The sequence below is a fragment of the Podarcis pityusensis genome (assembly GCF_964106645.2).
Source record: "Podarcis pityusensis genome assembly, chromosome: 3".
NCBI classification, from domain to species: Eukaryota; Metazoa; Chordata; class Lepidosauria; order Squamata; family Lacertidae; genus Podarcis; species Podarcis pityusensis.
The window spans coordinates 90679587-90693212 of NC_138026.1; the positions used below are offsets into that span (position 1 = coordinate 90679587).

The window sequence follows — 13626 nt, forward strand, 5'->3', positions numbered from 1 at the left end:
CGAAGAAGGTAGAACTCCCAAATAATGAGTGAAATCTCATTATCTGGAAACTTATGTGGATACGTCTGGAATTCCACAAGTATTTGTGCCCCAAAATTTAAACCTTCCCAGAGCAGAAAATTAACAAAGGCTCACTGAGCTGCTGAGCTGCTCCTCACTCTTGCTGTCTCAAGGCATATTAAAATCTCTCATGGCTCTGTTCCTCTTTATTTCCACTGATAATCTCCCAAGTTTCCAAACAAAGCCCTCTTGACACTGCTGATTTCAGTAACTTCGCAGAACATTGTTTTGATCTATGAGATAGCCAAGGCCCAAAATTCAATATAGGAGGCTATTATTAAAAGTGTGCCTGAGATTTATGAGAACATTGGCTTTCCAGTTCCTTCCTCACATTTTATAAGCACACTGGTCACCTCTTGCCAACTGCAGTCACACCGCAATCCTGTAATTCTGATTGTCAACATCAAAGGGACTGATTAAACACAAAGCGGTGGAGCCTTTGTATATTCCAGGTTCCTTCCATGGAGCTTAACTCCCATTGAAAAGTATTAGACAAAGGAGAGTGTGATCCCACTTAGTGTGAGTGTGGACTGCCATACGGCTCAGAGGAGCCCTCCTGCTCCTCCTTTGAGCTAGAATAATTTCCCAACTGGAGAAGGGCTTGATGGTAGTGTGCCATTGGAGGAAAGGCTGGCATGCAAGCCCAGAAGGAGGAAGAGAAGAAAGCTTGATGGTTTCTATGGTTGCAGATATTTCAGCTGTGGAGACAGTAAGAGGAAACTTGCTCTAGGTATCCTTTTCAATTGTTCCATAAGGCTCTAGCCAGCTCCACCTTTTTAATGTTCTGGCCAATAAGGGGAAAGGCATTGGGATGCGTGACAAGCACAGAGCACACCACTCTAAATATTTGATTAAAAGGTTCCCATAAATTAAACAATTTTGTTTCGAATATATTTGAATAATTTGTGTGTCTTCAGAGGGATGCAGAGCACCTGGTGGGATTTTATTTCTTACGCTTCAAACTTAGATGCCCAATATTCACCATCTACGCCATCTTGAGAAATATGGATGCCTTGATTTAGATTAGGGTGTTAACATTTATTTCTCTTATTCCTTATTGTTTGTTTGCTTTGTATATGGAACGATGTAATACCCTGCTCCTGCACCTTTGGGTTGTAAAATGATAATTACAAAAGGATTTAAAAACATAAAAATATAACTGACTGTGAAACATGTTTGCATTTTCACATTGACGTGTGATACTTCCTCACAGTCTTAAATCCTCCCATCATGATATTTCTAGCCACAGCTGTGGAACTCTCTGCCCGCAGAGGTGCATACTGCTTAACCGCCCCAATTTTAGAGGGCTACTTATTTCCATTCTTCCTAGTTTCTTTTTTTTCCCGTTCAAAAGGTGTGTTAGTCATGCATTTCAGCATCAGTTAATGATTTTTCAAAGGCTCCTCACAAAGGAATTGTCAGTGCTTTGGTGTACATTTCTACTGGTGTTCACATTTCTGTATGCAATTTTTCCTAAAAAGATGCATTTTTCTGGTCTTTTCATCAAAATATGTGCATTTTTATGCACACATTCCCAGAATACATACATTTTTGTACACTTTTCTTTTTTGTTTGCAAAGTTCAGAGATGTGCGCATTTTTGAAGAAAGGCTACATTTTCAGTTTGCATATTCTGTGGCCTGGACTGAATTTCTCCCTTTTCCTAGCTCCTGGCCTTGCTTCTCATTTTAATAACAAACCCTATAAACCAAGAGCATTTCTGCACATGCTGTTTAATTAAGAGAGACTGTTTCTTTTTAAAGACGGAATCAGATGAAATTCAGAAATAACCTTCCACTGACACGAAGAGCGAGCGTTCCTTTTTGGCTTCCATTTCTCTGCACAAAGGAAATAAATCTTACGTAATGTAGCATAACATGACAAGGGAATGGTTTCCCCTTAACAAATACTCATTTGCAACAGTGCTCAAGCCCGCCACATGCAAGGATCTATTTCCTGCAACAGTGTTCCAGCAAAACTGATTACTAATTCCACAACTCAAATTAAAACTAGCAGAGCTTGAAGGCTGGGACTGACACATGCGTTTGTTCTTCTCTCTCCCTCCCTCTCCCTCTCACCCCCTGCGCTGACGGGGAACAGCAAAGAGTTTTTATCATGTGAGCGTGTGTGTTTAATTACATTGTTTAACACATTGGGAATAATTTAGCAAGTGGAGTGAAGAAAATAAGGCACTTAGCTCTCCTCCCTTCCGCAGAACAGCTTCGTCAGCTTCATCAGAATGGTGTCTGGGTATGTACACGGACAAATGTAAAAGCAGTTGTTATGCATGATTAAAATTCACTGCTGGGGGAGAGATATGCTTCACAAAGTGTGTGCTCAAACATCAGAGCAATGCGTTCTCTTGTGCTACTTGCACTTAGGTCATAGCTGTCAATTTTTCCCTTTTATTGCGAGGAATCCTATTCGGAATACAGTGGTACCTCAGGTTACATACGCTTCAGGTTACAGACTCCATTAACCCAGAAATAGTGCTTCAGGTTAAGAACTTTGCTTCAGCATAAGAACAGAAATCATGCTCCGGCAGCGCGGCAGCAGCAGGAGGCCCCATTAGCTCAAGTGGTGCTTCAGGTTAAGAACAGTTTCAGGTTAAGAACGGACCTCTGGAACGAATTAAGTACTTAACCCGAGGTACCACTGTAAGGGAATTTCCCTTTAAAAAAGGGAAATGTTGACAGCTATGACTTAGGTTCATAGGAAGCTGACTTAGATTTGTCTGCCTAGCCCAGAATTGCCACCACTTCCCTCAGGTCCCAGGCAGAGGTTCTTTCCCATTGTCTACTGCACTGCCCCTTTCTGAATTATATATTTTATATGTATAATTGAGTGTCTTGTTTTAAGGTGGACACCTGTCAACAGAAACCGAGAATGCAACAAATGTAAGAAGAGCCCCACTGGATCAGACCAAAGGCCACATCTAGTCCAGCATCCTGTTCTTGCAGTGGCTAACCAGATGAACGATGAGATTTAGCTCAATGGGATTTTGTTACTAGCACATAGTGCCTTTGCTGTGCCTTTCCTTACCACTCAGGCTCCCACCTGAGGTCTGGTGAGCTCCAGCTGAAAAAAAAGCCCTGTGTTGAAGAATAAGTAGAAGTAGATTGTCTGAAGAGACCCAAGGAGCAATAAGGCCTACATCAAAGTTTCAGCAGAGCTCATAATACTGGAACTGATGAAAGGGTTTTCACCATTGAAGTAGCAGCATATTAAAACCAGCACTTGGTATGTGCCAGGGAACTGGTTGTCAGAGTCCACACACACACACAAAATCGTGTCTGAGATCAGAACAATTGCTATAACATATGCAAAATTAATCTTGTATGGTATTACCTGAATAAAGGAGTTGGTTAAGAAAGCCCACCCTCTATGCTGCCAGATAAGGAATATTTGAACACTGCACAGGTCAACATATTGCTCAGATGGGTGTGTGTCAGATTAGATAATGAACTAATCGTTTTAAGATGCCAAAGTAAATTTGGAAAACACAAACAGGAAAGATTATATTGTGTTATGTACAGATCAGCAGCTTAAGCTGGGAGGAAAAGCAACCAGTTCCCAGAGATATCGGTAACATAGGGCGACTTTGCACATTTCAACACGCTCAGTGCTTCTGCTGTCTGTTACCACACAGGGAATCCTATAATGTCGTACGAAAGTTGAAGCCTGAGTGCCCAGGCATCGTGTGAGGGCACAGGAGGCCACCAGCTTGCTAAAACTAAGGAGGCCTGGTCAGTGATTAGATAAGAGACAGCCTGGGGACCACATGTGCACAGCCTTGGGTGCCACAATGGAAAAAAGGTAAGATATCCAGAGATAGAAAGAAGACAAAGTCCTTACCAGAGAAGAATGGCAAACTAAGCTGTTGGACTATGCCGAAATGGCAAAACTGACCGGAAAGCTCAGGAACCAAGAGGACAAAAACTTTAATAAAGAATGGGGGAAATTTACAGTTTACTTGAGAGACCACTGTAAGCATATGAAAAGATTAGCAGGATTGCAGTAATACTTGTAATGTAAAAATTACTATGAACGAAATGGAGAGATGTAAAACTTGGATGATGAAATAATATGCAGTTGAAAAGGTGGATAATAGGATCCGTGGAGAGGAAGGTGGGAAGTCTAGAGATTTGGAGAAATCTCTAAATAGGGGTATGCATTTGGTAATGTTATAATTCTACATTTGTAAAATCAAATAAAAATTTGATGGGGGAGAAAGGTAATAAATAAAAAAGAAAATGAATATATATCTAAATACACCAGCACACCCTTAGCCTCAATATGCAATAAGCACAGTCAATCATCGGTTGCAACCTGCAGGAAGGCTTGATAAGATCATAGGCACCTGTCTTAGACTGAGTCATAGGATCCTAGAATTGTACAGTTGGAAGGGACCGTAAGGATCATCGAGTCCAAGCTCTGGCAACAGAAGGAATATGCAGCTGCCCAGTGCGGAGATCAAACTTGCAACCTTGCTGTTATCAGCACCACGCTCTAACCAACTGAGCTATCCAGGTTGACTCTTGCCTAGCTCAGTATTGTCTACACTGACTGGCAGTGGATCTCCAGGCTTTCAGGCAGAGGTCTCTCCCACCCTTATCTGAAGATGCCAGGGATTGAACCTGGGACCGTCTGCATACAAAGCAGATGCTCTCCCACGGAGCTATGGCCTCCTGGAGCATCCCACTTTGAGATCTGCAGCTGAAATGGCATCTGTTTCCTCACCCCTAGTCCTGTCATATACTCCTTTCCCTGTGATTCGAAACACAACAGGGGAATAAGGTAGAATCCCCAAGTTGCAAACTAGGCAAGAATCCTATTTGTAGGTGATTGCTTTTAACATCCATTTTTGTACTGAATAGCGTGAGTGTGAACCAGCGCACCTTACATGTATACGTATGCGCAGACACGCACAACTGAGCCCATCATCACCCATATGCCATCCCTCCCCCAGCCTTTTCATTCTGCTATAGCAGTTTTTGCAGGTGCCGGGGAACCATCTGCTATATATCCAATGGATTGTTCAGTTCGTTTTCGACGTGGCAGTGGAAATGTACAGCAAACAAAGACTGAGAACTTGTTTCTATAATTATAGTTACACAGCTCAATCCCCTTTCCATCACTTTGACAAAATTCTTCTGATGGTTCTTCAAATTGTATATTGAAGTGGTCTTCCCCTCCCCCATTCCCGTTCCTAGCTGCTCACCCTGGCCTCGTCTATATTACTCTAACAAAACTGTAGCCAATCTAAAAAAAAGCTATTATAGCCGAAATAAATGAAAAGAGATGCCCAGTTGTAAAAATGTTTGTTTGTTTATTGCAACCCAAAGTGCAAGTCAGCAGTTCTGTATGGCTGGGAAATCCTGTGGAGAGCAGCAGATAAATTTCAGAAGACATCTGGAAATCGCAATTATAAACTGGAGAGTTTGATGCAAAAACTCTGCTGAGCAGAAATCAAACGAGGCTGAAGGACAACGATGGAGCAGACACTTAAGTTCTGGAACAATCATTAGAGCTAAAAGCGGTGAAAGAATCTTTGGAGACAGCTCCATTAGGGGTTGATATTAAAATTGTGACTGAAAAACAAGTGTCTTGCAATAACTGCAAACAACTAACAAACACACTGAATTGTGTTTAGTTTGACATAACATTATATGGGCAGGAGCAGATTGATGCCACAGTAACTGTACAATCCTACCCAAGTTCACTCAGAAGTAGGTCCCAATGAATTTCATTACTTCATGACCCTGGTAAGCATGTGTAAGTTTGCACCCTAAACTGATTAGTCTTAAAGGTGCCACACAGAACTGTTAACAAGGGAACTCATAGGCTTCCCCCCTGTGCACAGAGGGTGGGGGTATAATATTCCCACAAACAGCCTGAGAGCCAGTGTGGTGTAGTGGTTGAGAGCGGTAGTCTTGTAATCTGGGGAACCTGGTTCGATTCTCCGCTCCTCCACATGCAGCTGCTGGGTGACCTTGGGCCAGTCACACTTCCTTGAAGTCTCTCAGCCCCACTCACCTCACAGAGTGTTTGTTGTGGGGGAGGAAGGGAAAGGAGAATGTTAGCCGCTTTGAGACTCCTTAAAGGGAGTGAAAGGCGGGATATCAAATCCAAACTCTTCTTCTTCTTCTTCTGTTGTAGAATAAGCTGAAATGGTATTAAGTGGACTATGACCTAGCAAACAAGGGTTGAAATTCATGGGTGACTTTAGATCAGTGACGGTCTCTCTGCCTAACCTTCCACAATGGAGTGTTGTGAAGGAAGTATGGGGAAGAGGAGAACCATGAATGCCCTTATACATTCCTTGCAGGAAAAGTGGCATATAAGAAGTTTATCTCCAGCCTGTCAATGAGCTAGGCTTTGGTTTCAAAAGGCAGAAAGGGTGAAAAGTCGATGAGAAGGCAGAGACAGAGAAAATACAATGCTTTGCAAAATAATTTCACTGAGGTGGAAAATAAAAGCTGCCTAGAGGAGGGAAGAAGAAATACCTTACAATACAACTATTATAGTGGCTTATAGACACACCAGATTTAAGGAGGGCCAAAGCAGGCAGGAATTTTAAAATTTTAATTCTAGATTTATTTATTTTTTTAAAATACACCTCTGATTCCTCCCTTGAACAGTTCCTATTGATCCACTGACAAGGAACCGAATTCTCTCCCCTGCCGCAACACCTTGTCATGCACCTGCACTTTGTGTGTAGTAATATTTGCAGAAAATAACTTCTAGGGAGTACCTGATCTCAGACAAACCTACCAAAGGAAAGATGCACCCTGGTTCATAGGGTAAAAAAGGGCAAACTATGGAGGTGCCAAGGACTACTAGAAAACAAGACACAAGCAGGAAAAGTGCACCGAACAAGAGAAGAAAACAGCACCTATTTAGTACCTGGGGGATTCCTATTGCCTGGTGTCCAAAGAACTCACTTTTCAATCACATATCTGACTTCACTGACAGGCTGAAGTAGCCAGGCTGACTCATTTCACAGAAATGGCTCAGAAGGATACCTGTACATTTTGCCTCATAACTTTATTTCTAGGGCAGCTAGAGGCTTACTTAAAAAGAAAAGAGAAGAAAGAAACTCAAACTCTGACTGGGGGCACCAATGGAGGCCTTTGTGGGCACTGGGTTGGCAGCCCCCAAGATACAGGATTACAGCCACAGCCCATTGACTTAAAAAACAAACTTAAGGAGAAAACAGTTCTGCTTCAATTTAAGTTATAATTCCTAAGCATAATTACTTGAATTAATGCCCATTCAAATTAACTGAACATCTCCAATAAGCATGGTTATGATTGGACTGTTCAGGTGTTTGTTTAGCACATTTAGTAAGGAAGTTCATATAAGTTATATGTTCTAAATAATTCTGGAGAGATGTTCATTAAAGCTTGATGCAACATTTTTGTACTTTGGTTCTGTCACACCCTGTTTTAAAATCAATCTTAGTTCTAATTTGCAGTTTTAATGTCTATTTTGTTTGTTAAAGCTATGCTATTTCACCTAATTATCTATTATTTGGTGAAAGCTGTAAATAACCCACTGCTCCTACAATTACCACTTCATTAATGCCTCAGGAGATCAAGATCAAGCAAAAGATGTGGCTGCGTTGCTGCCATGCATCCCACTTCAGCAGTTCATGGTTTTAATCCTATTAATTTAGAAGGGATTTTCTCCTGATTTTTATTCATTAGATGTTGCTTGCTCCATTTCATATGCAAAACAGTTACCTTTCCTCACAGCATTTAACTGAAAAATTCAATAATTGTCTTAGAACATTATTTCATTTGGGCCTCCAGTGCTTTTTATTTTGTTTATAATAGAGGTGTCCAACATAGTATCCGCCGACATCATGTACCTACCAGTATCTTCTATGGCACACTATAAAGGACCCAGTAAATACCCCCTCAAAAATCCACAGTGCACAGGAGAATGTTTGCTCTGCCTCAGCCTATCCTACATTGAAATCCACCCCCACCCTGACAAAAAATGCCCACTTTTTGTTGGTTGGCAGGCCTGGCCACCCGCCCTCCTATTCTGAACAAAGAGGTGCAAAGAGCTTCTATGGGAATGAGTCCTGCAGTGGTTTTTTGCCTTCTTTTTTCACTGATGAGAAGGTTAATAGGGCAAGCACAAATCACCATTTTATGGTCCTGTCCAGTACTTTTTTTCTATATTAAAAAAAAAGTTTAGAGGTACTCTCATTTTGATTCAAGAAAACCACCATTTTATAGTTCAAACCAGGAAAAATAAATACAGTAAATGGACAAAAGTACAAAGAACATGCATTACACCGGGAAAGGAAATAAAGCCGCCACTGGAGGTGGTAACAACAAAACTGATCAATCACCGTGCTAGATTCCAAGTCCTACTTCACACATTAAACGCTCGCTTCCATCTGAGACTCAGGAAACACCATGACAGGAAATGAGGCCGCCATCAGGGGTAGCAACAGCACTGACAATTCACTGTGCTGGAGAAGAAACTATTTTTAAAATATATATATATATAGTTTCTTCTCCCGTTTCTACCCCCAGAAAAAAGCATTGGTTCTGTCTCTTTTCCTGCTTTTTTAGATGCTTTACACACCCCGTCACACATTGTGTGTTATATTATATAGCCGTTGTGTGTTATATTATGTCCCCATAGCAGCCATTTTGTGGGTGGCAAACACAGAACTTTCTCAGATATCTCCATATGCCCACTAGGGAAGGAGGAATCTGTCAAATTCAGCTCTCCCTATTTCTCATTTTTTTAAAATCTCAAATTCAGCTGTACACATTTATGTAGCAATTTGCAATTTTTAAAAAAATCAAAGCATCTTCATGAAAACCTTTCAGCATTGTTGTACAAATTTCCCCAAACACATTTTTTTGTATTCAGTATTGACTAATGTTCATATTTTTGCAAGCAAATGCCAAGAAAATTAAATACTGTCCCATTTGGTTTCAAAAGAAGAAACTTCCTCAAAATGAGGTAAAAGGATGTTGAAATTCTTAGAAATTGTTTAAAACCACATTAGAAACTCAAAAGGAGTGTATAACACAGATCAGAAAAGGGACCATGAGGACCAAGGGAATGCCAGAGTTGTTTATGAGCAGAGCCAAAGAAGCTATCAGAGTCAAGAAGGCTTCCTTCAAAAAACTGAAGAGAACAAAAAAAAAACCCCCAAAGTTCGGCAAAAAAAAGAAGTGCAAGCAGACAATAAGTGATGCTGAAAAAAAGATTTTGAGAAGCAAAACATTAAAACTAACAACAAAAAGTTATTTAAGTATTTTAGTAGCAGGAGACCATCAAAGGGGATGGTTGAACCCTCGGATGACAACGAAATCAAAAGAATACTAAAGAAGGATAAGGAGATTGCGGAGAAAGTGAATTAATTCTTTGCATCCATTTTCACAACAGAAGATGTGGGACAGATCTCAGTGCCTGAACTAACCTCTGCAGGAGGTGGGTCTGAGGAACTGAAGCAGATAGTGGTGACGAGAGACGAAGTTCTAGGCCTAATAAACAAAGTAAAAACTGACAAAATGCCGGGTCAAGATGGCATCCGCACAAGAGCTTTCAAATAACTTGAAAGTAGGTAACTTGTCTCACACCAGCTTCCATACCTGAAGGCTAGAAAGTAGCAAATGCAACACCTTTTCTTTTTTTTTTAAGGGATCCAATGGGCACCCTGGAAATTACAGGCCAGTTAGCCTAACACCTGTCCTGGGAAAACTGGTGATTGGCCACTGTGAGAACAGGATGCTGGACTAGATGGGCCACTGGCTTGATCCAGCAGGCTCCTCTACTCTTCTTATGCTGTTTGAAACAGAAAGAGAAGCTAGATAGATGGAAGTAGCAGACCGTCCAACAATCCCTATTGCTTTCCCTCCTCTACATGCACACACAGAGGGTTGTATCCCTTCCCATTTCTTCAGCAATGCCCAGTTACTTCTGAAAACTTACCATTACATGGGAAGGTTCTTTACAGCAGGCTAGCCCCATCAAGATCCCAACAAGTCATTGCTTCTTCTCCTTTTCTGTATTCAAAGTCTCTCCAGGCAGCACAGTTCCCAACGGCCTGTCCTTTTTCAAAGCCAAACACTTCCAGTGCTTCTGGGAAGGTGATCTTCCAGTATCTGTGCTTCCGATTTTTTATGCTGTTATCTCTTCAGAGGCAGAAGGGCAAACTGGTTTCCCCCCCCCCTATAAAAACCCTGTCAAATGAATATTTGCTAGCTAAATCCAATGAGATGACTTCAGCTTTGTTATATTGATTTGTATTTCAGCAGGCATGCTGCACCCCCTTAAGTAAACACCTGCCGGAGTGAACATGAAGTCAGAGCCAAGCCTGGGACCAACAGTATACAACTTCCTGCTTCTCTCAGGTGTTATCTTACCTGATTTCCACAGGTAGCTTGCCCCTCCCATCCTGCGGTGGTTAATGTTTCACCACTCACAATATTTTGTGAGTTTAAGATGTTGTTAGCAAACACCAGGCTTTGTTTCATATTCGTTTTCATGGTTCTCTCAAAGCTCTACCAGGAAATGAAGAAATATTTATGGATCTGTACACTAAACAATGGATTTATCATGTCATTGGACAAAAGAACCCACAAGAAACACACACCCCCATCCCGCCAAATACACTTCATAAATAGACATGTTCTTGTTAGAATTCCTGATCTATGATTGCAGTCATAGGATTGTTGTCTTTCACATGACGGTGTATGTTTTGACTCCACAGAGTGGGAAGTGACGGAAACAGGATGTTTGTGTTACTGTGTTCCATTAAGTGGGACTATTGTCCTTTGGTTTTTTTTCCTCTTTGCTGTCTGATGCTAGAGAGAGAGGGAGCCATGTTGCGTGTCGAGTTCCCGCCTCCCCCAGTAGAAATAAAGACACATGACACCATTGATTAAGGTTAATGGGCTATAATTGGCCACAACTTTATTGGTTACAGGTAAGAGCGGTATTGGCTTAGGCATTGGTCCTATCCGACTATCCAGCTTCAGCCTGTTTGCTTGAAGACCGGGAAGGGTTAACACCAGCAGGGGGAGCCCTGCTGATGCACATCAACTAGGTACTCCCCTGGGGTCACCGCTCGGGGGGGGCGCTTTAGGCCCTGACCTCCATAGGCTTCGGACGAGGCCACGCCCCCCAGAATCCTTTAACGGACTACCCTTCAATATTTGGGGGAGGTGACTGTGTTTATATATAAATAAAGTAGATTAGCCAAAATGCAGAGTTGCTGAGGTTTGTCACGCGCAAGTTGCACAAACTCTGTGGATCCCTAAGTGTGTCGGTGTCGGTTGGCATCGGTCGCTGTGATGTTCGGGCTGAAGAAAGCTTTTGAAGCTCCTGAACGATCGACCAGGAGGGAGGGAACATGCCAGTCGGGCATGTGTCTCTGCCAGGGTCCTACTCGGGTGTGGGATGAACTCCTGACAGTTCTGACAAAGAAACAAAAAGACTAGGACCTAGGAGACCAGTGCTCACTGGGGCACCTTGGGCCAGTCACAGTCTTCCAGCCTAACCTACCTCAAAAATTGATGTGAGGATAAGAGGCATGCCACATTGAGCTCCTGGGAGGAAATGTGAGATAACAATACAAATGTAAGTTAATAAATAAACAGCATGCATATGCCTTGCACGTAGAAGGTCCCTGGTTCAATTCCTGTCATGACCTTATATTAGGAAGGAAGGAAGGAAGGAATTGGATAGTTGGTGATATCCACCTATTATTATTATTATTATTATTATTATTATTATTTACCGCCCTTCATTATACGATCTCCGGGCGGTTCACAAGAACCAATCAGAGTAGAAAGTGCTTGGCTTGAACTAATATAAGCAACTTCCTTAGTCTTCCAAATTGACTCAGCATGCAGTTTACCAGAAACCATCCTGTTAAGGCTTCCGGGTGCATCAAGGGACAGAACACCTGTGCCTTAAGAGAGAGGCAGCATTTCCGCAGTGCATCTCCCCGCTTCTGTTTAATTCCTCCTTTCCATTAAAGGCATAGGAGTGTCAACTGGCAATAAATATGCCAACCTTTCCCCAAGCTCAAATTTATTACATGTGAATTACCTTTGGTGAGCTGGATTCTTCCTCAACACCGTAGCGTCTATTAAGCGTTTGCTTGGTTCTAGTGGGGCCTATATCTGAAAAGCAGATTTGGGCCCCCAGGGTTAAACCAGGTGTTTCTCCCCCACACTCCTGCAAAGAGCTGTTTCACGCAAATGCAACATAAATAAAAGCTGATTGCACCAGGAGTGTGAAAGCCAGGCCTCCTTCATTCCAAGCAAGGAGCTCTGAGGTGATAAACACCAGAGCTGCTGCCAGCTCATCTTGACAGCATGTGCGCTCTGTTAATCACTGGCTCTCTGGGGAAATGGCAGGTATATTCCCCTCCAGGTGCTGTGATTCATTGTCTGGAACCGATATCTCTGCTTAAACGGTGGATTAACATGATTTAAGAAATATTCATTGCAAAGTTGATTAGAAAGCCCCATCAGCAGCCTGGCAGGGGATTCACTTAGTACAGCATGACTCCATTTTGTGATTGTCAGCATCTCCATAGATGGTCCATACAGATGTGTCCGTTTACATGGTGGTTTAAAAGTACTAGGGCTGCCACTCACAGTTTGAGTTTGGGGCTGAAGGGGGAATTTTTGGAGGGCCAAAATATGTCCTGAAGCCCACCCCTTCCTCAAATGTTGCAATATGCTCTTTGCTTGCATCTGTGCACTGCCATCCAACACACAGTTCCTTCTCTGCTTCATTCATTCATTCATTCATTCATTCTTACTCTCATTATGCTCTGCCTTTCTTCCATCATGAAACCAAGGCAGTATGCATGTGGCTTGCAGATGGTCACCTGTCCAGACACTGACCAAATCCAGAGTTGCTTAGCTGAAGCAAGCTGGTCCTCAGGGGCCTTCAGGCAATAAGAAATACTGTATTCTGCCTATGATATGATCCCAACCAAACTAGAGAGCAGGTGGTCATGACGATACTAACCTGACTGTATTTAGCAGTGTGTGTGCATTTGCAAAAACATCTCCCCACCCCCACCCCAAATTTTTATTCATTGGACCAGGGTGAAGGGCTTCAAACAACTTTCATAGGTATTCCACAGGGAGGGATTGAATGTTGCACTCACTATGTCAATCATTCCCTCCAGGCAAGCATTTCAGCTTGCAAGTCAGAACGGTTCCCATCTCCTCCCCCTGCATGTTGTTCTGGGGGCTCTCCTACCTAAGTCAATTTCAGGGGACAGGAGGGTGCGGTGGGGGGAGCCCCATTGCTCAAGGAGAAATCCTTGCATGGGCTTCTGCTGATGGGATTTGTTGGTTGAATTCTGCCCTTAGTTCTTACTTTAATAAATGGCAATCAAGGTTGGGTATTTTTCATTTAAAATGTTAAAGTAAACTCTGCTTGAAGTGGCAGCTTAGCTACTTGCAGCAGACAGGGGGCCCTTAATGTAACAAAACGCCGCAGGGGAACAATTTGACATCATGATGTTGCATCATTGCAAAGGGAATTTTTGGAATGAAAGATGGCT

At 42.3% G+C, this 13626-nt stretch overlaps 1 protein-coding gene across 3 annotated transcripts in view; it reads right to left on the minus strand.

Annotated features, from left to right (window-relative positions):
• CAPN13 (calpain 13) overlaps positions 1-10408 on the minus strand; it is an 87390-nt gene extending 76982 nt beyond the window's left edge. For all 3 annotated transcript variants that reach the window (XR_013984518.1, XM_081000167.1, XM_081000166.1), the window contains exon 1: positions 10026-10408. Coding sequence is in view for 2 of the 3 variants with exons in the window: in XM_081000167.1 (XP_080856293.1) it covers positions 10026-10064 (39 nt within the window). In the remaining variant the exon portion in view is untranslated. The remainder of the gene's footprint in view (positions 1-10025) is intronic.
• Between the last annotated feature and the right edge of the window lie 3218 nt (positions 10409-13626).